Below are 21,634 nucleotides of genomic sequence, written 5' to 3' on the forward strand. Positions count from 1 at the left end.
AAAGACCATTCTTGAGATAGGTGATCTAATAAACTGACAGGTAAATCACAGCACTGGGTCAGTCAGGTGTCTGAACAGTGCCCCAGGCTGGGTTTACTGTCCAGACCACCAATAAATACACACATCCTCAAGCCAATTAACCATGGTATACCCAGACCGGCCTTGGTGGTGTCGTGGTTAAGCAATCAGACATAAGGCTGGTAGATACAGGGTTCGCAGCCCGGTACAGGCTCCTACCCAGAGCGAGTTTTAACGACTCAATGGGTAGGTGTAAGACCACTACAGTGAGACTACACCCTCTTCTCTCTCATTAACAACTAACGATTAACAACTAACCCACTGTCCTGCACAGTCAGCCCAGATAGCTGAGGTGTGTGCCCAGGACAGCATGCTTGAACCTTAATTGGATATAAGCATGGAAATAAGTTGAAATGGTATACCCAAGCTGGGTTTACTATTCAGACCACCAATAAAAGCACACATCCTCAAGTCAATTAACCTTGGCATACCCAAGCTGGGTTTACTGTTCAGCCAACCAATAAAACACACATCCTCAAGTCAATTAACATTGGCATACCCAAGCTGGGTTTACTGTCCAAACCACCAATAATTACACACATCCGCAAGTCAATTAACCTTGGCATACCCAAGCTGGGTTTACTGTTCAGACCACCAATAAAAGCACACATCCTCAAGTCAATTAACCTTGGCATACCCAAGCTGGGTTTACTGTTCAGCCAACCAATAAAACACACATCCTCAAGTCAATTAACATTTGTTATCCCCAAGTCTGGGTTTTGTTATATACCACAAAACACACATCCTCAAGTCAATTAACATTTGTTATATACACAACCCAATCAACCTATAGTCCAGACTTTTATCAGGTCAATCCCAGTGTCAAAATAACCATACAGGTTTAGATAACAAACAGCCATAATGGTTTAGTTTAAAATGTGTTGAGGTATCAGAAATATTATCTCCCCCCACCCCTCCTTTAATCAGGTCATCTTTACGGAAAATCTATCTGCACCACTGTGGTCACAATTACACAAATTTAATAGAAGATTGTTTCTTTTGTCTTTAGTGTTTTTGATGTTTGGTTTTATGGGTTGCATTGTGGTGAAATAATGCTGTATTGTCACAAGTGACCTAACAGTACTTAACAATATGATGTTATATGTATTTAGGTTATAAAGTGGTAACACTCAAATTACCAGACAGGCATTATCTGGTCACTATAAAATAACAAATATAGTGGTCACTGACTAAATAATGTTAAGACAACAATCTTTTTATGCAGTACATGTATTAGGTGGGATGTAACCCAGCGGTAAATTAATCGCCTGATGTGCAGTAATTTAGGACCGATCCCTGTTGAGCTATTTCTTGTTCCAGGCAGTGATTCACGACTGGTTTAACAAAAGCCAGGGTATGTTCTATCCTGTCTGTTGGATAATGCATATAAAAGATCCCTTGCTGCTAATTAATTTTTAAAAGTATCCAAGTACTAGTATCTCATGTAGAGGTGGCAGTGGGTTTCTAATTACTGTATCTCTCAACCATATGTCCCATGCCAAATAACTGTATTTGTAATGTGCTAAGTACTTTGTTAAATAAAACATTTCTTCCTTCCTTCTAAGCAGTACTAACAAAGTTCTGAATTTCTTTTGCTCTCCACTCCACATCTGTTACTAACAGCATCAGCCAGTGAACCTTCCATCTTCACTTGGACTGACACAGTATTGGGGGAATGCCTGTAATCTAGCAACAGTTATTGTAGGTCACACAGATATATATATATGAGGATCAAAGAAATGCTAAATTGAAGACCTGTGTTAACAGCCCTTAGTGCTGTCAATGGGTGGGGACTGCTACAGTACAAGTACCAGTGTGTGTGTTCTAGTTTGGAATGGGGACAAGAATGAGTCTCTAGCTACAACACATGAATATCAATGTACATCTCAACATTTTGTCAGTGTACTACTGACATCATGAGGAATCTATCTTTGGAGCAGTGACACACAGTTATCTTTCTTTCTATGACTGTGCATTAATGTGATTTAGCTCAGTCGGTTGAGTGCTTGCTTGTGGAGCTTGCGTCACAGGCTGAAACCACCTCAGTAGATCCATTTAGCTGATTGGGTTTTTTCTTGTTCCAACCAGTGCACCACAAATGAACAAAGGCCCTGGTATGTGTTGTTCATTCTGTGGGAAAGTGCATATAAAATATCCCTTGCTACATTAAAAAAAATGTAGCGGGTTTCCTCTGAATCAGAATTGACATCCAATAGCCAATGATTAATTAATCAATGTGCTCTTAAACAAAACAAACTTTAATCTCAACATTTTGTCAGTATATTACTGACATCATCAGGAATCTATCTTTGGGACAGTGACACACAGTTATCTTTCTGTCTATGACTGTGCATTAATGTGACTGCATGCCGGTAGACTGGCACTAATTTAGGACTGAAAAATGTCATTTCTCCCTTCTTAGAAGAAAGAGGAGAGAGTTTGATAAAAACAGGCAATGTGAACATTCATTTGTAGTGTTTTGTCATGTCCTGCATTATATTCAGTCCGAATTGTAATATTTTGTCACCAGATACTACCATCATTAGTAATAAAATTTAAGCAAACAAAATGTTAACACCCTGGAATTTTAATAACAGACCCAAACACCAGTTATAATACATTTACACATGTATGTGTTATGTACATTCAAGTTTGTATCCATTGTTGAATGAAATACTGATGTAATATATATAATTTTGTACCAGTTTTATTTTGGCATTTTATGTAACGAAATGATAGAGATTTGGACTATATTTGTCAAAATGAACTCATTATGAAAAGGAAATTCCTACTACTAGTACATGTTTATTAGATGTTTTGAAATAAAACAGTATGGTCGACTAATACATTGAGGCTGCTCAAAAGCACTACTCTGTAACCAGATGAGCAGACAAAACTATTTTTTAATGATGCGTACTGCATAAATTTACAAGTGTAACAGGTGTCGGACATTCCAACATATATAATAGGTTGGCACTGAAGTTTGTGACTAAATAAATAAGCCCTTATGAAAAATATTGCATTTCACTACCTGTTACTCATCAGGTGACTCACGAAGGCCCACATTCTGTGAATGTATAGGCTACAACAGTATCACTGTTCTGTCACTGGCTGTGAATCAATAGTCTCATCCAACCACCACTCCACCAGTGTCATGTCTGACCCAGTGCCAGCGACATTAATAAATAAAACACTCAAAGACACAAACCAGGCTGTAGCTTTTCAAAGCTATCTACTTAGAGCTACAATATTGTAAGACCATTGTAGGCTATAATTAATGTCACTACCACAACACACACCATAGTGATGTCATAGCTTATACAATTGTTTTATGATATTGTAACACTAATATAGCTTTAAAAAAATATGGTACGGGCCCAGTCTAGATAGACTCCAACTTTACAATTAAGACAAGGAAAAAGTTAAAACTTTGTTTTGTTTAACAACACCACTAGAGCATATTGATTTATTAATAATTGGCTAATAATTAAATTTCTGTAAAAAATATCGTCACACAAGTTGATTTCTAGATGTATTTGACCGGTGGACTATCACTGAGTACCACCACATACTAAGACATTTTCCGTACTATCATAAAGCATCGTGAGATCTTTTAATTTTATATACATTTTCCGTACTATCATAAAGCATCGTGAGACCTTTTATATACATTTTTCGTACTATCATAAAGCATAGTGAGATCTTTTATATACATTTTCCGTACTATCATAAAGCATCGTGAGACCTTTTATATACATTTTCCGTACTATCATAAAGCATTGTGAGACCTTTTATATACATTTTCCCACAGACAGAACAGGACAACATTTGTAACCTTTGGTACTAGCTGGAATGGGAAAAAACGTAATCAACTGAAAGCAAATAGTTTCTTTTGTTTAGTGACACCACTAGAGCACATTGATTAAGTAATCATTGGCTACTGGATGTAAAAAATTTGGTAATTCTGACATGTAGTCAGCAGAGAAACCCGCAACATTTTTTCCACAGCTTTTGATATACCGGTACCAGTCATGGTGCACTAGCTGGAACGACGGACAGTACATAAAAGTAAGTGCTTTACCACTGCGTTACGTCTCGCCCCTAGGAAAATACAGTGTACATGGCTCAGTATAACACGTCAATCAGCCAAAACCCCATCCTGTTTTAAATTAATGATATCTCAAATGTGCAATGCGTGCGTGCATCAGCATCATTCAGATTCTGGCTGTCAGACAAATTACAGTCCTATAATCCAATAGACATAATGGTATACAAGCACCTATTCAGTGAAGGTTAACATGTCTATCAATTGTAAAACTGTAAATTGTAATGCACATGTGACATCAGATAGAGAACCTAATCATCTGTTCTCCAGGTCAGATGGGAAAAAAGAAAATTGCAAGCCACACGAACACACAAATGTATGTAGCACACACACACACACACAACAAAGAAGAAACAAGACTAGTTACTCAGTATAGGACTGTACTATAAAACACTCATTTCAATCCATGGTTAATAACAAATTTAATATCACTTACTCTTTTCAAACAGAGGGCAGAACGTCTGGGATCGATCCCCGTCGGTAGACCCATTGGGCTATTTCTCTTTCCACCCATTGCACCACGACTGGTATATCAAAGGTTGTGGTATGTGCTATCTTGTCTGTGGGATGGTGCATATAAAAGATCCCTTGCTGCTAATCGAAAAGAGTAGCCCATGAATTGGTGACAGCGGGTTTCCTCTCTCATTATCTCTGTGTGGTCCTTAACCATATGTTTGACGCCATATAACCATAAATAAAATGTGCTGAGTGCGTCATTAAATAAAACATTTATTTCTTTCTTTTCTTTTCAAACAAAAATAATCAAATTGCTATGATTAATATTTTTAGTTCAGCTCAAACCAATAGGCTGTAGCCATTGCACTGCGCCCATGTAACTCATTCACTGGAGGCATGAAGTAATGATGACAATGGGAAGAGGTCATCGAGACATTTGCTTCATTTCCTTCACCAAAGTATTGATCAGCACAGCCAAAATGATTGCTTCATGTATAGAGCTAACATTTCTCAATCCATTTGCTCAAATGACTGTCGACTCAGCATACAAGAATACCATACAAGGAGGCATAAAAATAAATCAACCAATCAGCAGTTAGTCAGTTATCGGTCATTTGAAGTCCTTCAAAACCAGAGTTTAGTTGTATGCACATAATACTATATCTTTTGTACTTCCAGAATAGAATTTAACATAGTACTATACAGTTGCTCTACAGAAATTTTGAAAGGATGGTAAAAAAATAAGGGTCAAAATCTAAGATTAATGGCATGCCAAAGTACAGGAGACTGGCAGACATCCTAAGCGGATTCCAGAGGCAAGAGATACAGAGAACAAAATGGCATTCATTTCTAAGAAAGATGAAAACCTAGTTTTTAAAACAGTGTTAACACTAAGACATATTTTTCACTTTTAAAGCCATTTTTGATAATTTGTTAATTAATAGGAGTGCTTGCATATTTTATTACTTCGAATATTAATTTTCGTACACCTGACATGGTTCTGGTCATCAACATTTTTGTAAAGCCCCATAATTTTAAAAACCCACGTTTGTCTGAGAAGTAATGGTTATTGAGATAAGCTCTAGTTATTTTTAGACGGTATTTCTCTGTTTAAACATCAAAGACTTAAGTTTTGCTCTATTATAACGTTATCCAAATGTGTTGCAGGTTTGTAGATTAACCAAACTTAGTGTACATTTTCACGGGCTGAAACTAGGGTCTGCACCTTTAAAACAAATTAGTGGGTGAAGGAGATTCAGATTTAGTACAGTCTCATATGAACATTTAACTCAAGTTATAGCTCCATAAAAGACAACAGCTTATTAACCAGTGGTTGAGACATTGTACAGATGTATATGTTGGCTCACCTACTGTTTAATAAGCCATAAAAAAATATTCATGTCACGTTAATGCAATTTCGTTAAAAAAACAAACTACCTTTAAACTGAACCTTAAGGCATATCATAAAATGCTGTTTGTTTCTGGTTACCTGACCAACCCTCACCTTTTTTAAAATAAAAAACTTGATACAAAACTGTCACTTTGATGTGATCAAATTACCATATAAACTAATTTTCCATTATTAAATGTTTTTCCTACATATATCTCTACCCAATTTGTTTCTTAAATGTGTAATAAGAAACAAGATTTTAAAATATTTAGCCTAATGGGTAGACCGGTGCCGTTTTCGGAAAAGCTATTATTCCACTGAATCTGTATTGTCTACTTGAATAAAATATGTGTACATTGTGTATACATGTGAATTTATTCTATAATGTGAAACATTTACAGTCATTTATAGATGCTATCATCACAACAATGTACCAATGTGGTCAATTATTTTATTATTCACCTTTGAAACACCCAACAGGTAATATAGTTTTCACACTGGGGTGTCATTAAACATGCATGTACATTCATTTATACCACGGATGTGTTTACATATAGCTGTTATACATGTAAGTATTTACAAATACCACACATACCACACACACAAAGGCACTTTCTCGTCTCTCTCATTATAAACTCGTGAATTCTTTTTTCATCCATTAAAAATACACAAAAAAACTACATTTTGATTTACCTAAACACTGCATTTCAATTTACTAACAGTTAAATATAACAAGCCTCATGCAGGTTACACCAGCACATTTTGTCCACATCAATATTAACCATTATGCCATTTACAAATCACAATTGATAAAATAAACACCAACAGATGCAGTCAACATGGCTGTGCACTGTAATCCCCATCGATATGAGATGATTGCATACCAGCAGAATGTATCACATATTTCACAACCCTGACCAGGATATTGACAAACAGATACAGCTCCTACAAAAAAACACCTTTATTGTGGTACTTTTTCCAGTACCAGAAGGCAATATATTTCACAACCCTGACCAGGATATTGACAGCTGTTACAAAAAACACCTTTATTGTGCTACTTTAATTTTCCAGTACCAGAAAGCAATTGTATTTGCAACACATCTCAAAGTTGGCTATTTTTTAGCCTATACACATCCCTTAATTGACACATCATTTGTGATACTTGATAATGATAAAAATGCTGCTGCAAATCAATTTTGAAACAAACAATTTTTTTTATTTATTATTATAAGTGTAGAAGATAAGACACAAAAAAAAGAGAGTAGCTTATGAAGTGGCGACAGCAGGTTTCCTCTCTCAATATCTGTCTGGTCCTTAACCATATGTCCGATGCCATATAACTGTAAAAAAAAAATGTGTTGAGCGTGTCATTAAATAAAACATCTCCTTCTCTTTTTTTAATTTCAGAGTGTCCTGACAAATCTGTGTGTAGCAAATGAATATAATGAATATATATTTGTGTTTAATACAGGACATGTAATATATTCATGAGCTTGGTGTTTTGGGAGAAGAATATCATATTTAATACATGTTAACTGTCTGTGTAATTTTGAATATTGTTAAGTGTCCTTTCTAAATGTTGCACCCACTCCCTGCATACAAATTTTGTATCATTAATATATTAATACCTGAAATGTTAACAATAGCATACATGTATGTAATATTAATTTAAAGACCACACCAGTATATTGTTCTGTAAAAGCTGATAATAATTAGTATAACATTTTCAATAGTTGGTGTACAAAAGAGCAGAAACCTACAGCTGGGATAAAACATTTTAAATCAAACTTGTAACGTTACAACTGACTGGGAATCTGTTTTGTGAACTCTTGAACCAGTGTAAACAGATCGTTAAACAGACAGGTGTCAACTGACTCACCTGGAAATCTAGAACAACAAATTAGCAGTTCACTGTTCATAACTGTAAACACATTCTTACTACCGTATAGGTATCACTGTATGCTTCTACACACATTCCGTTAAGGTTTTATTTATGGCAAAACTTGTACTGGTCACAACAAAATGTTTTGTACATAATATATATATATATATATATATATATATATATATATATATATATATATATATATATATATATATATATATATATATATATATATATATTATATACATATACATATACGTATGTATATATAGATGATAAAATTAATGAAAGGAAAAACTATTTGTTTAACACCATCAAAGCAAATGGTTGGTTATTTTTATTAGCAAATATTTTAATTTTGTCAGCAGCATGGTCAATATCTGTTTGTAAACATGAATGTTCCAAGGGAAGAACCTATGATGTCTATTTGACATAGATCTATGTTTTCGATTATAAACTGTAAACTCCTATACAAAGCAAACTACTTAGTAATAGATCATGTTCATTCACATGGTATAAGGACATTTAAAATGCATAATAAAATCAGTGTTCACTGGGTCTCATTGGTGTACAAGAGCATTCATTAAACAGATCCAATATATCGATCAGTTTACAGACATACATATATGTGTCACTAGCTTTAACACATCAATATTTTGACACACATACTGAGGAAGAGAGGAAACCCGATTCTGCCATAGCCAAAGCACTTACTCCTAATAAAATGTAGCAAGCAATCTTGTACACAGCCCACACTGTCCATTGCTAATTTAGTGGCTACACAATTTGGTCAATACAATTTTCTTTAAATTAACTAGCCTACTTTTGAGTAAGTTTCAAGGAAATACAACATACACTACATTTTATATGTGAAAATTGGCTAAGCCCTGTTTTATATGTAATTTTCCCATATATAGCCTGACAGTGCATACCACATCCTTTGAGATAACCACTTTCTGATTTTCCATTAGACTACTTTAATTTCATTGTAAAATAGAACTGAATGCCGTCAGAATGGTCAAACCATCATATTCATCTCCACGTATCACTGTTTGTATTGGCAGAATACCACTGTATGACTGGGTACACCCAGTTTCAGTGACATTCTTTCTCCAGCTGTCAGTGACTGAACACGCCTATCAAATGACATATGAGTACATCTGGCTGCCACAGTTCAGCTTGTTCTGTGATCTTCAAATTAATTTATTTAAATAAAATAGATAAAAACACGAATGTGTTAATAATAGCAGTAAATACTGTACACAGGTGGATCTAAAGGTGCTACTCCCATTTTTGGACAGACACTGCAATCTCTGCATTTTTCAAATTTCTCTAATATTTTGCAGATGGTGGAACTCATTCTGTGGTCCACCGTCCACCTTTTTTCAAATCTTGTATTGCTACTGTTTAGTTTTTGCCTGAGATATTAGTCTGTGATCCTTAAGTGAACAGCTGTCCCCTGGGTGTGCAATATAAAAAAGGGCTACCTACAGTTTTCCAATGTTAACTAACAATAATATGCAGTATATAAAGGCAATTTTTCTCTGAAAACAACCAGAAGACTATGATATTATATGTTAACAATATAATATGTTTGAAGGAAGAAAATGGTTTATTTAACGATGCACTCAACAGTTTATTAATGGTTATATGGCATTGGACATATTGTTAAGGACCACACAGATATTGAGGGAGGAAACATAATGTTGCCACTACTCTTTTCGATTAATAGCAAGGGATCTTTTATATGCATCATTCCATGGACAGGATAGAACATACCACAACGTTTGATGTACCAGTCATGGTACACTGGCTGGAGCGAGAAATAGCCCAATGGGCCCACTGACGGGGATCGATCCCAAACCGACCGTGCATCAAGCCAGCACTTTACCACTGGGCTATGTCTCTCCCCCTATAATATGTTTGAATTCCAATAGCTAATGATTAATAAATCAATGTAGACCAGTAGTGTCTTTGAATAAAACAAACCTTTAACTATATAGGCCTATTATAATCATATGAAATCACATTTTCTGAGCACAATGAAGCTTAGGCATGGATCCAGGATTTTTTGTGCTGGGGTGTCTTTGTGTGTGCTGTGTCGATATACAACTACTTAAATGGAAATGGCATGTTGGCTGTGAATGCATTTTTAAGTAAGCGAAAAAAAAACCCAATATTTTTTCATTGTGAGCCAGGGATCTAGACAGCCGTGTTTACCCACCCTACCCCTGCATCCATGCCTACCAGTCCAACCTCCACACACTGGATCCACAACTGCATGGTTATATGTATTTATAAAGTCCACCATTGCAAAATGAATTGATGTATGACAATTTATTGTTAATATAAAAAAAAAAATCCATAGATAGGCAGATACTACTACAGACCTGAGATACATCACTAATTTATAGTGTGCATCTTTTTTTCGCTGTTGGTTAAAACACATAACCACAAAACAGATATGCCCACTGTTCGCATACATTGTGTATTACATATACATGCAAGTGATACCTATTGTGTATTACATAAAAACGAACGCGTTATGGTGCAACTGTTACACAGGCACAGTCACAAGCCAGTTGACCTTGTATGGTGTCACGGATCACCGGCCCTGTTAGACTGGGGTCAAATACAGCTATACCACAAAGCTACTTAGAGAGGACATTTCACGTGTTTTCAATGCACATGCAGTTTCACGATTTTAAAGGCTTCATGCGTTTACCACACTGCAATCCCTCTCTAATATCAATATAGACTCTGCTTCCGCCATCTTGAATAATATACTTTTTATGTCGGACTACAGAACGAATGTTAGTCGATCACATTTATGCAGATGAGCTCGTGCAATTTTGCTTTTTGCTTCAGTACGTGCGGCAGAGGTTTTAGACTTCAATTGGTTCAGCGGTTTCAAAGAAATAATCGAGTAAATGTAAAGTCCACAAACACTGAAACAGTTATCGATTTCGCATGATATGGCAAAATTTCACCGGTGAAATATAATGACAGAAGTCATTAAAATAAATAATAAACATAGGCAGTAGAACACTCACCCATGGCTTGACAATGGCTGGTTACAGTAATAAACTATCCGTGACAATTACGATTCTCTAAACGTGAAGTGTACGACCATCTTAATCCACATGCTACGTATATTGATATTCTCGACAGAACCCAGTTCCTTCATCTACCGCTACAAATAACAAAAGAAGAGATGCCTCACTAGGCGAATGCATTATCCTGTAGGGGTGACAGCATATACAATCGCAGTACTTGTGCTAAGCCGGATAACACGTGTGAAAGCAGAAAATAACGGAACGTGTTATTGTAAAACAGATTTGGCTGAACCGAAGCTGATCCCACTGTTTGGATAACACGTTAACACCACCAGCCATGCGAAATGTAAAACTCCCCTAATCGATAACAATATGAGCACGTCCCATGTTGGAATGTCAATCAATGACATGCACCTCCCACCACCTGACTATAAGCCATATGTAAAATGGATTTTGGGGGGTACGGTGTTGTGATTTGCGTTCTGCTAGGATTAATTCAGTTTGCTATCTACATTATTTATAGCAAAAGGTAAGTCCGCCTACTAATATTAACTGTGCAAATCACCGCGTGCACAATGTATATACACACTAAAGTGTATTATACCCACGTGCGTGGCAACTTGATTTCTTCCTTTGTGGAAGCTACTACAATTAAGCAGGGCCGTACCTAGTTTAAATAACAGGGGAGGGTGTCTGTGCATAAAACTGAATCAGGAAAGAGTGATACAGGCCGTTCTCCAGCTAGATAGAACATGACAAATTAAACCAAAAAAGGTGATACTAGTATTTTTATATGCATTGCCCAGCATCCCCACCCCCGGTGTGACCCTATTAAGAGCTATGCCTACTAGTATTCTACAGCATGATCATGAAGGAGCCTGGCGATCTCGAAGGGTGTTGGGGGTAGCAGGCCTGTATCTAGCTAAGTGCAGGGCGCATATTAAATCAATACTTTTCTCAACAGAAAGAACCACACTTTCTATGTCCGTTCGGACTAGCCTGAATCATATGATCCAGGGTTTTTAAACACGATTTTGAAATTTACTACTCAGAATCCGTTCCTGTAAAATAAGTGCATTTCAGTTTGGTGGACCCTACTTTAGGCTTAAGTTTCCTAAACTTAATAAGATTACCCATCTCCGGTCTTATTATATTTGAGACTAACAAGGGGCGTTGCCATCAACTCTTTTTTTTTATCTGTTGATTTAAATGTCACGTAATATTATGTATACACGGTCACAGGGTGGTCGCAAATGGCCGCGCCGCCTGGTGTTGACATGTTCATGACTGAATACTTGGTGATGGCTGAATGAAACCGCAGACAATTGGCTATTATTGTCGATTCCAGGGTCATGGTGACATTATGGAATATTCAAGTTGATTGCATATATTTATATATACATATACGCTAAGACCTAGTAGGGGTAGATCTAACGTTAGGATGTAGAAATAGCCGCATGGGCTCTCATTTTTGCACTGCAGTTCACCCAGTGGTGTAACGAGAGGGTGGGGGTTGGGGCACGGGGCAATAATTTAGATTTTTACTGTTTTATAAAATCATACGTACATCCATCCATCCATACATACATACATACATACACACACACACACACATACATACATACATACACAGTGTCGCCGCCGCCCCCCAGATTGTGGGTTCCCCCCGACCCATCGTCTTATAAGCTTTTGAGTGGCTGTTGGGGTAGGAGTTACATTATAAATTGTGTTACAATCATTGATTTACTGGTCTGAAAAGCCTACATAACTAAGCCTGGGACAGAAGAAGACATGGATACGTTTGAAGTTGGTGCACTTGGCATGGCCATAAATACATGTATGTAATTTTAAAGTATAAAAATATGGAATCATTTTTTATTGTACAAATCAAAAGATATTCTGTGGAAAAAAGTAAGTCCACATAAAAATATATATATATATTGGTCAGTGTAAACGTTTGTAAGTGATTAGGTCAATAAAAGAAAGAAATGTTTTATTTAACGATGCACTCAACACATTTTATTTACGGTTATATGGCGTCAGACATATAGTTAAGGACCACACAGATATTTGAGAGGAAACCCGCTGTCGCCAACACATGGGCTACTCTTCCGATTAGCAGCAAGGGATCTTTTATTTGCGCTTCCCACAAACAGGATAGCACAAACCATGGCCTTTGTTGAACCATTTATGGATCACTGGTCGGTGCAAGTGGTTTCCACCTACCCATTGAGACGTGCGGAGCACTCACTCAGGGTTTGGAGTCAGTATCTGGATTAAAAATCCCATGCCTCGACTGGGATCCGAACCCAGTACCTACCAGCCTGTAGACTGATGGCCTACCACGACGCCACCGAGGCTGGTAAATTAGGTCAACAAAGACGGATTGCCAAAACATGGCCTATTAGACTATTTATACAAAACGTAATTAAACAGATAAATAATTATAAAGAAACAAGTTTTTGAAAGGTGGCTAAAACAGGGATGTAATTTATGAGGTTTTTTGGGGTTGTTAAAGTTTGTTTTGTTTAACGGCATCACTAGAGCACATTGATTTGTTAATCATCGGCTATTGGATGCCATTAGTAGCAAGATATATTTTATATACACCATTCCACAGACAGGATAGCACATACCACAGTCTTTGATATACCAGTCGTGGTGCACTGCCTGAAATAAGAATTATCCCAAATGGGCCCAACGACGGGGATCGATCCTAGACCGACCGCGCATCAGGCGTGCGTTTTACCACTGGGCTATTTCCCGCCCCTTTGTTGTGTAAAATGATTTGATCTGAAATGTTGAAATGCTTTATTTTAAAGATCATTTTACCTATTTTTTAATAAAATGGATGTCACATCACTGTAAAAAGTTTAATATCTGATGGTAATCCCGAAATGCTTACGGAAAGGAGGTACTTGGACAGTTTTACGGTGAATGTGGTTCTACTACTCTCATAGGCCTCCCATTCGTGTAGTGGGTGGGGAGGGGTTGGCTGGTCTTTGCCCAAATTAAACGAAAATACCCGAATATGGATAACCAGACCATGCTTTTTAAGGTGCTCGTACAGCGCACGTAATTTCAATCTGACGAGTGTGAAAAACAGCGCACGTTACACTCAACAAACGGCGCACGTAAAATAGACGGGCATATTTATTTCCACTGTTTACAAAAATCAACAGTGTTCATAGCTCATTTAGCTGATAGGAAGGTCCTTTTATTAAAACAATAAACATTTAAAATACGACAGTGGCCTCCATACAGTCGTTAAACTGGTATTTATCTTTGTTGAACAAATCGGGAAATACTGGTTTAATAGACAATTTTGTAGACGTACCAGTCAAAATCCAATCGGAGCTACGCTGCCTATTTTATTTATTTTGAAGAGTCTTTTTTCACTCGCCTTAGCATATTGAGGTGTGCGATTTTCCACTCGCCTACAATTTTCAAAAACCAAGGACTGGATAACAACATTAATTGTATTCATAAACGAATCACTACGTATGTTTACTTGGACTACAACTAATTTTAAGGATAAAATGATAAAAATACATGGTGAAAAGGTCTCAGGTTTGCATATTTTTCTCGAATATCTCTATAATTCCCCCCCCGAATTTGAGTCTTTGCTCCAGTACATGGTGGGGGGGGGGGGGGGGGCAGTTGTCCCCCTTGCCCCCCTTGTCTCGTACACTTATGACTTTTCTTCAGAATGTCCAACTGGGGAATGATCCATTGTAGTCTATCGTATATTAGTATGGTCTTCTAAATTTGATGGATGCCGTAGTTGTCCTTATTTCATGTTAACGGCAGCCGTGCTATACACTTGTGCTATCCTGTTTGTGGCATGGTGCATATAAAAGATCCTTTGCTGCTAATGAAAAAAATGTAGCGGGTCTCCTGTCTAAGACTAAACGTCAAAATATCCAAATGTTTGACATCCAATTGCCATTGATTAATAAATCAGTGTGCTCCAGTGGTGTCTTCTGATATGCTGCACCCAGATACTCTATATGTGTCGTAGTATTACAATCGCAGAAGCCTTCACTGCAGCTTAATGGCATTCTCTTGCTGATGATTGAAGTCTTGCGCAGGTCCAGGGTATTAAAGAGCTTCCAAGTGTTGATAAGAGTCGACTCAACTGTCAACTGAGTCTTTTCTTTTCGTAATGTTTCCATGGTGGTGACACTTCCTCTTTTTTGATTGGCATCCTTTCGATATCAAATGTCAATCAGTTAATGTTCTATCCTTGTTTTTTCTGTAGAAAGAAGAATGTGAAGCGTTTGGAAGTTGCGCCGGGAACAGTCGTCCTATATCAGATTGGAAGGGGTCCGGAAGCACCAAGTTCCTCCCCCTTTCCACTCAAGCTGGAGACATATCTGCGCATGAATAAAATCCCTTATATGGTATAACCATTAAACCTGTTCGTATTTAAACTGAGCAGTGCTTTTAAAAAAACAACCTTACGTGTAAATGTAGAAGTGTGTATATAATATATATATATATATCCATATATAACAACAAAAATCCCTCCAACAAAACCCAACGTTTAGAATAGTTTAGAATGTTCATCTGTGTGCTCTTTATTTAGTCCACAATTTTGACAATCCACTCTAATAGGCCTACTCCAATAATATGCGCATTTCGACTGACATCATACTAACATATCTGTTTGAGATATACAATTATATATCATCTGAATTGGTAAAAAAAAGAGCTGCTTAACCGAATTGCCAATAATCGTCAGATGTGGTCCTATTGTACATCTAACTGTGTCTGTTTATTTTAACTAACTGTAAAGTTTTAAAAACACTTTGACTTCTATACAAAGTTTTAAAATAAACTTACCTTGATTTTATGTGTTATATTATACTTTTTCCCAACAGCTACTTACACTGTGGTTTTACATGAATAGATATAAATGATATTTCCATATGCTTACCATTTGTGACACCCAATAGCCGATATGTATTTTTGTGCTGGGGTGTCGTTAAACAAACATTCATTCATTCATTCGTTTATTTTAACAAATTCGTTGCAAGCAAAACTTATCACCTAATGACTCTTTAGCTGAATTTTGAATGACAGCAGACGAGAAATCTGGATAAATCCATCTTCTGCAGATTATACACGACCTTCGCATATAATATAAAACAGCCTACGTCCTGTTGAGTAATACAAATTGAATGTAATGTGTTATGATCAGCGAAATGAATCTTCTCAAGACGTCCTATGCCACTAGTTTACTTGCCCATATTTCTCGTATTCCTCTCACCAGAATGACCACTCTGCCACGTTCTCCAAGAAGAGTAAGACACCGTGGATGACGTATAACGGCGAGGCGATCGCCGATTCCCAGTTCTGCATCGACTTCCTTGCCGACACCCTCCACCTCAACCCCAGTGCCCACCTCTCCGACAAGGAGAAGGCGACCGCCAGAGCATTTCAGAAACTTCTTGAGGAAAACTTCTATTGGTTGGTTATGTTTTAAAATGTTTTTATTGAACTCTTTTTTTAAGAATTGATTTAGGGCATGTTCTGTACATTATTGTTACAATTCGCTTTTAAAATGATAGAAACGCTCATTATTATATTATTAATTTATCAGAGAATGTACCCTAGAATATAAAATATTTAAAAGTTCGTAAGACCTTCATACAGCCATACAGTCCCATTAGGTACCTCGTAACGTTGCGCTCCGTTGCCAATATTAATCATTAATCCAGCAATCGCTAAGCAAATATGCATCAGAATGATAAATTAAGAGTTTGTTTCTTTTTTCATAGTCATTACCACACGCAGTTTTTCAATTCAATATTTTGATTTTGTTTTAGGATTATTCCAGGTAAAACCAAATCATCACAGAACTCTTATATACGTCGTTTTATGTTATTGTCGAACTATTTGACAATAGCTTGTTACCTTCTCGGTGCATTGTAGCTCATGCAGCCCTGTTTAACAAGTTTGATGTCATTACCGAAAGCCTTTCATGATTCACATACAATTTATGCCAATTATTTTCAACGACTTTAACAATTTACATATAATTTATGCCGCGCAATTCTTTTAAGTACCTCGTTGCATTCCATGGGATTAACATATATTAAAACAAAAAAACCGTACACGGTGATGTATTGGAAATAACTGGCTTTCTGTGTTACACCCGACAGGACGATGTGTCACGAGATGTTTATGAAGAAGGAAAACAAAGAGCACATAGCCAGCGTGATGCCGTACACTGGCCTAAAGCTGTGGTTCGTGCTCACCTGGCTGTCATTCAACCTCAAGAAGGAGATGTGGGGTCACGGGATTGGTCGACACACGGACGAAGAGATCTGGTACATAGCTGAACACGATCTGAGGGCGGTGGCCAGTTTCCTAGGTACATACCAATATTCTATAGTAGTTGTCATTCATAAAAATTTTTTATACATTTGTTTTTGTTTGATATCCAGTAGTTGGTGTATTTTGCGTGCTGGGGTGTCGATAAACCATTCATTCATTCATTCATTCATTCATTCATTCATTCACTCATTCATTCCTTTCGTATAGTACAAACGTATGTCATGCCGAGAATCCACCCCATCTCACACCATGGGCGTACATAGGATTTTGAAAAGGGGGGTTCCAATACATAGAATTTTGAAAAGGGGGGTTCCAAAATAGATTGCAGAGATATTGGGCATATATTTCTATATTGAGTAAATATAATAATGTCAGATATCAATGTCAGATATATTAAATTATAAAAAAGCGATTTCGAACCCATCGAACCCCACCCCCCTATGTACGCCCATGCACACTTAAAATAAATGATTATGGAGAAGGCCTAGTCAGTTGTATAACTTGTGCCTAATCCATTTGTTCTTTAAAAAGCAATGAACTATGTTTCAATCAAATGAACAGCCAAGAGCATATAACTTGGCGCAAATGATGATCTTCTGAAGACGGCCTTTCGATACTAATACTAATAGAGCAGATTTCGTCTTTCTGCTTTTTTCACACAAACATCAGATATTTCATACCTGTTAAATAACATTAATGAAAGAAAATTATACTATCTGTCTCTGTTGTACAGAAAATAATCGGTTCATGATGGGCGACGAACCCTGTGAAGTGGACTGTGCTGTGTTTGGAATGATCGCTCAAGTGAGGTGGCACATGCCGGGGTCACGACACGAAAAACTTCTTCACGGTAAGACTCTCTTTATAGTTGGAAATCTGTCATGTATTATTTGTAAGTTAACATCAAATTCACCTTTTTGATATCCGATTTTTTTTTCTGTGGGGTTTTCTTAGGACATGTCGTATGATATAGCTTGTATCTGCGCATGTTGACGTGGTCTAGCGATATGCAGATGTGTTTAGTGCTCATCTGGGCCCCATTTGACTAACTATCCTTAGTTTACGTCTGCTACTAGCAGTTATACCGGTCGCGCGTTTGCAAGTGTTTGGCATCAATTTCACGCAGAAAATGACATCATTACGGGAGCTGGAGTCTTTTAAAGACAAAAGAAAATGAAATATGTGTACTTCTAACTATATTTGTTGAACTATAATAGTAATAAGAATTGTGGTTTAGTCGTAGAGTTACGTTTACGTGCAAAACTAGACTTACGATGTTTTGTGAAAGTGGACCCCGGCTGATTTGGGCTTCGTATTCAAAACATTGGTGATGTTTACTCAAACAGCATGCAATTTAAATGGTTTAAAGAAGTAGGTCTGAACCACGTACGTTCGACACAAACGTTTTTGATCAATAAAACGTTACGGTATGATACGAGTGATTCGTACGAGAATAGTCACTACAATATCCGGTTGTGACAAGACAACAATATGATTACATAGGTCGCTATGAGTTTGTTTGTTTTTGTTTTTTAACGACACCACTAGAGCACATTGATTAATTAATCATCGGCTATTGGATGTCAAACAGTTGGTAATTCTGACTCATAGTCATCAGAGGAAACCCGCTACATTTTCTCTAATGCAGCAAGGGATCTTTTATTGATAAACTTTCTCACAGACAGAAATGCACATACCACGGTCTTTGATCAGTCGTGGTGCATTGGTTGGAACGAGAACAACCCAATCACTTGAATGGATCTACCGAGGTGGTTCGATCCTGCGACGCATACACCTCGAGCGAGCATTCAGCCAACTAAGCTAAATCCCGCCAACGGTGACTAATGGTTTTTTTTTTTTTTTTGGCCTGTTATTTGGCAAAAACATAAAAATTCATATATTTTTTTTAGTCATCGTTGGGAGAAGGTACATGATGCCTAAAAGGTGAGAAAAAATAAATAAATAAACAACTATTTAAAATTAAAAATAAAATGTTTTTGCCTGTTATTTGTCAAAAACTGAAAAATTCATATATTTCTTTTAGTCACCGTTGGGAGAAGGTACTTGATGCCTAAAAGGTGTCAAAAAAGAAAAAGAAAAAAAAGAAGGTTTATGTTTTTTCCTGTTATTTGGAGAGGCGGGACGTGTGGTAAAGCGTTCGCCCAGTGGTAAAGCGTTCGCTTGATGCGCGGTCGGTCTAGGATCGATCCGCGTCGGTGGACCCATTCGGCTATTTCTCGTTTCAGCCAGTGCTCCACAACTGGTGTAATAAAGACCGTGGTATGTACTATCCTGTCTGTGGGATGGCGCATATAAAAGATCCCTTGCTGCTAATCGAAAAGAATAACTCATGAAGTGGCGACAGCGGGTTTCCTCTCAATATCTGTGTGGTCCTTAACCATATGTCCGACGCCATATAACCGTAAATAAAATGTGTTGAGTGGGTTCGTTAAATAAAACATTTTTTTCCTTCCTTTCTTCCTGTTATTTGGTGTTTATTCTTGTCATGTTGTTACCTTCTGTACAGATGAACTGACAAACCTGGTCGCATACTGCGACAGAATGAAGGATCGGTACTGGCCAGACTGGGATCAACACTGCCGCAGTAGCAAGCTTTTCAACGACGACAGCGGCAAGATTTACTTCCAAGATGGCGCCACTCTGTAATGGCCGTTTTGTCATTTCCGGAATTCCCGGTTTCTTTAGCCACTCACAGAAGTGTTAACAGTATTTGCCAGGGCATTAATTTTGTTTGATGTTTTATTATTTCACGTAATTTGATGGCTTAATATTTCGTTCATATGTTTTGTTATGTCAGTATTTTAACTGACATTATAATCCAAGTATTATATCATTCATGAATATGTTAACTGATTATTTTGTCGCTACTTTTATATTTTTATCGCAATTGGCGACTGTGGCGACCGTGGCGACCGACAGGCCGAGCATTGTATGTAGTGTTTCCTTTTTCATTTTAAAGAAACCCAAATGTTTTTTTGTCCTGTATTTTGTTGGGTTATTGTGAAACACCGGGACTATACTAAAGGCAGATACAAACATGTCTTTCAAAGGAAAGTGGGCCGCGGAATACATGTCTGCCTTGCATATAATACATTGTTATAGCATACGGTATTATTACACAAGTCAAAATATACAAGGATACATTGGCCCTATTTCAATGCCCTAAAAACATGTCCTGAAGACTATATATAGACTCGATCATCGATTACATGACACATTGCTGAATCTGAAGATATATTTCGTTTGTAATAGTGGCTTCAATTCAAAGTTTAACGCAGTTTCATTCATATGATTGCATTTTGTAAACCTTTGTATAGGTTAGATGGCATTAAGACGTTTCTTCAGAAATAAGAATGGGCGGAGCGAAGCATAGCCTATTTAGACGGCATTTCATTGGTTCATTCTCTCCAATGGGCGGAGCATGCACCACTAGGAATTAAGAAGGCTTTTCGGTCGTTCTTCATGATTAAGACAGACAATTGGCTGAAATGGGTGGACAACATTCAGTTGCCGTCTAACTATAAAAACAACTTATTATTTCAGTCATATTATATCCCTGTCATGGCCAGAACTCTGGCGAAGTCTGAGGTTGTGTCCACGACAGACGTGCTTGAACAGTTCTCTGATAGAAGCATGCCAAAAATTACCCACATACACACCCACTCAGTCATATATATATTGGTCAGTTCATTATATTTGGGCGTTTATTTACTTTAATACTACTTTGTTTCTGTGTTTTACTATTTTTTAAACAGTCACACATATTTTACACTTAGTTTGGTACATGTAGACATGATACGTTTAATAAAACTGTATTTTGATGACTTATTACTTTGTTTTGTAATATTTTACTATTTTAAACAGAGACACATACACTAGTATTTGATTTAGTTTGGTTCATGGAGATTAGATATGTTTTTGTTGGCATTTATTTGTTTCTTAATATTCATGTGGCATTATTTTCATCTATTATTATTTTGAACATCTGATGCTTTCACGCCCATTCCTTTTTACAACCGGCCTCGGTGGCGTAGTGGTTAGGCCATCGGTCTACAGGCTGGTAGGTGCTGGGTTCGGATCCCAGTCGAGGCATGGGATTTTTAATCCAGATACCGACTCCAAACCCTGAGTGAGTGCTCCGCAAGGCTCAATGGGTAGGTGTAAACCACTTGCACCGACCAGTGATCCATAACTGGTTCAACAAAGGCCATGGTTTGTGCTATCCTGTCTGTGGGAAGCGCAAATAAAAGATCCCTTGCTGCTAATCGGAAAGAGTAGCCCATGTAGTGGCGATAGCGGGC

The 21,634-nt window shown here is 37.2% G+C and overlaps 2 protein-coding genes across 4 annotated transcripts in view; one reads left to right on the forward strand and one right to left on the reverse strand.

The window, feature by feature from the left end:
- Window positions 1–11,099, reverse strand: part of LOC121384801 (actin-binding LIM protein 1-like) — a 96,165-nt gene extending 85,066 nt beyond the window's left edge. For all 3 annotated transcript variants that reach the window (XM_041515385.1, XM_041515384.1, XM_041515383.1), the window contains exon 1: window positions 10,968–11,099. In XM_041515385.1, coding sequence (XP_041371319.1) covers window positions 10,968–10,971 — 4 coding nt within the window. In that variant the 5' untranslated portion in view covers window positions 10,972–11,099. The remainder of the gene's footprint in view (window positions 1–10,967) is intronic.
- Window positions 11,100–11,410: 311 nt separating this feature from the next.
- Window positions 11,411–21,161, forward strand: LOC121383319 (failed axon connections homolog). The gene is made up of 6 exons (XM_041513271.1): window positions 11,411–11,499; window positions 15,232–15,373; window positions 16,246–16,442; window positions 17,138–17,349; window positions 18,046–18,162; window positions 19,840–21,161. The coding sequence occupies exons 1-6, from the start codon at window positions 11,417–11,419 to the stop codon at window positions 19,977–19,979; spliced, it is 891 nt and encodes a 296-aa protein (XP_041369205.1). The 5' UTR covers window positions 11,411–11,416; the 3' UTR covers window positions 19,980–21,161.
- The last annotated feature ends 473 nt before the right edge of the window (window positions 21,162–21,634 follow it).

This window comes from Gigantopelta aegis, chromosome 10, assembly GCF_016097555.1.
Source record: "Gigantopelta aegis isolate Gae_Host chromosome 10, Gae_host_genome, whole genome shotgun sequence".
Lineage (NCBI taxonomy): Eukaryota > Metazoa > Mollusca > Gastropoda > Neomphalida > Peltospiridae > Gigantopelta > Gigantopelta aegis.

Excerpts from the sequence above, each read along its gene's own strand:
- LOC121383319 (XM_041513271.1), top strand. The coding sequence starts at position 11,417 with ATGGATTTTGGGGGGTACGGTGTTGTGATTTGCGTTCTGCTAGGATTA. Across the intron at positions 17,350-18,045 it reads GGCGGTGGCCAGTTTCCTAG|AAAATAATCGGTTCATGATG; the intron begins GTACATACCAAT and ends TCTGTTGTACAG. Across the intron at positions 18,163-19,839 it reads ACACGAAAAACTTCTTCACG|ATGAACTGACAAACCTGGTC; the intron begins GTAAGACTCTCT and ends CCTTCTGTACAG.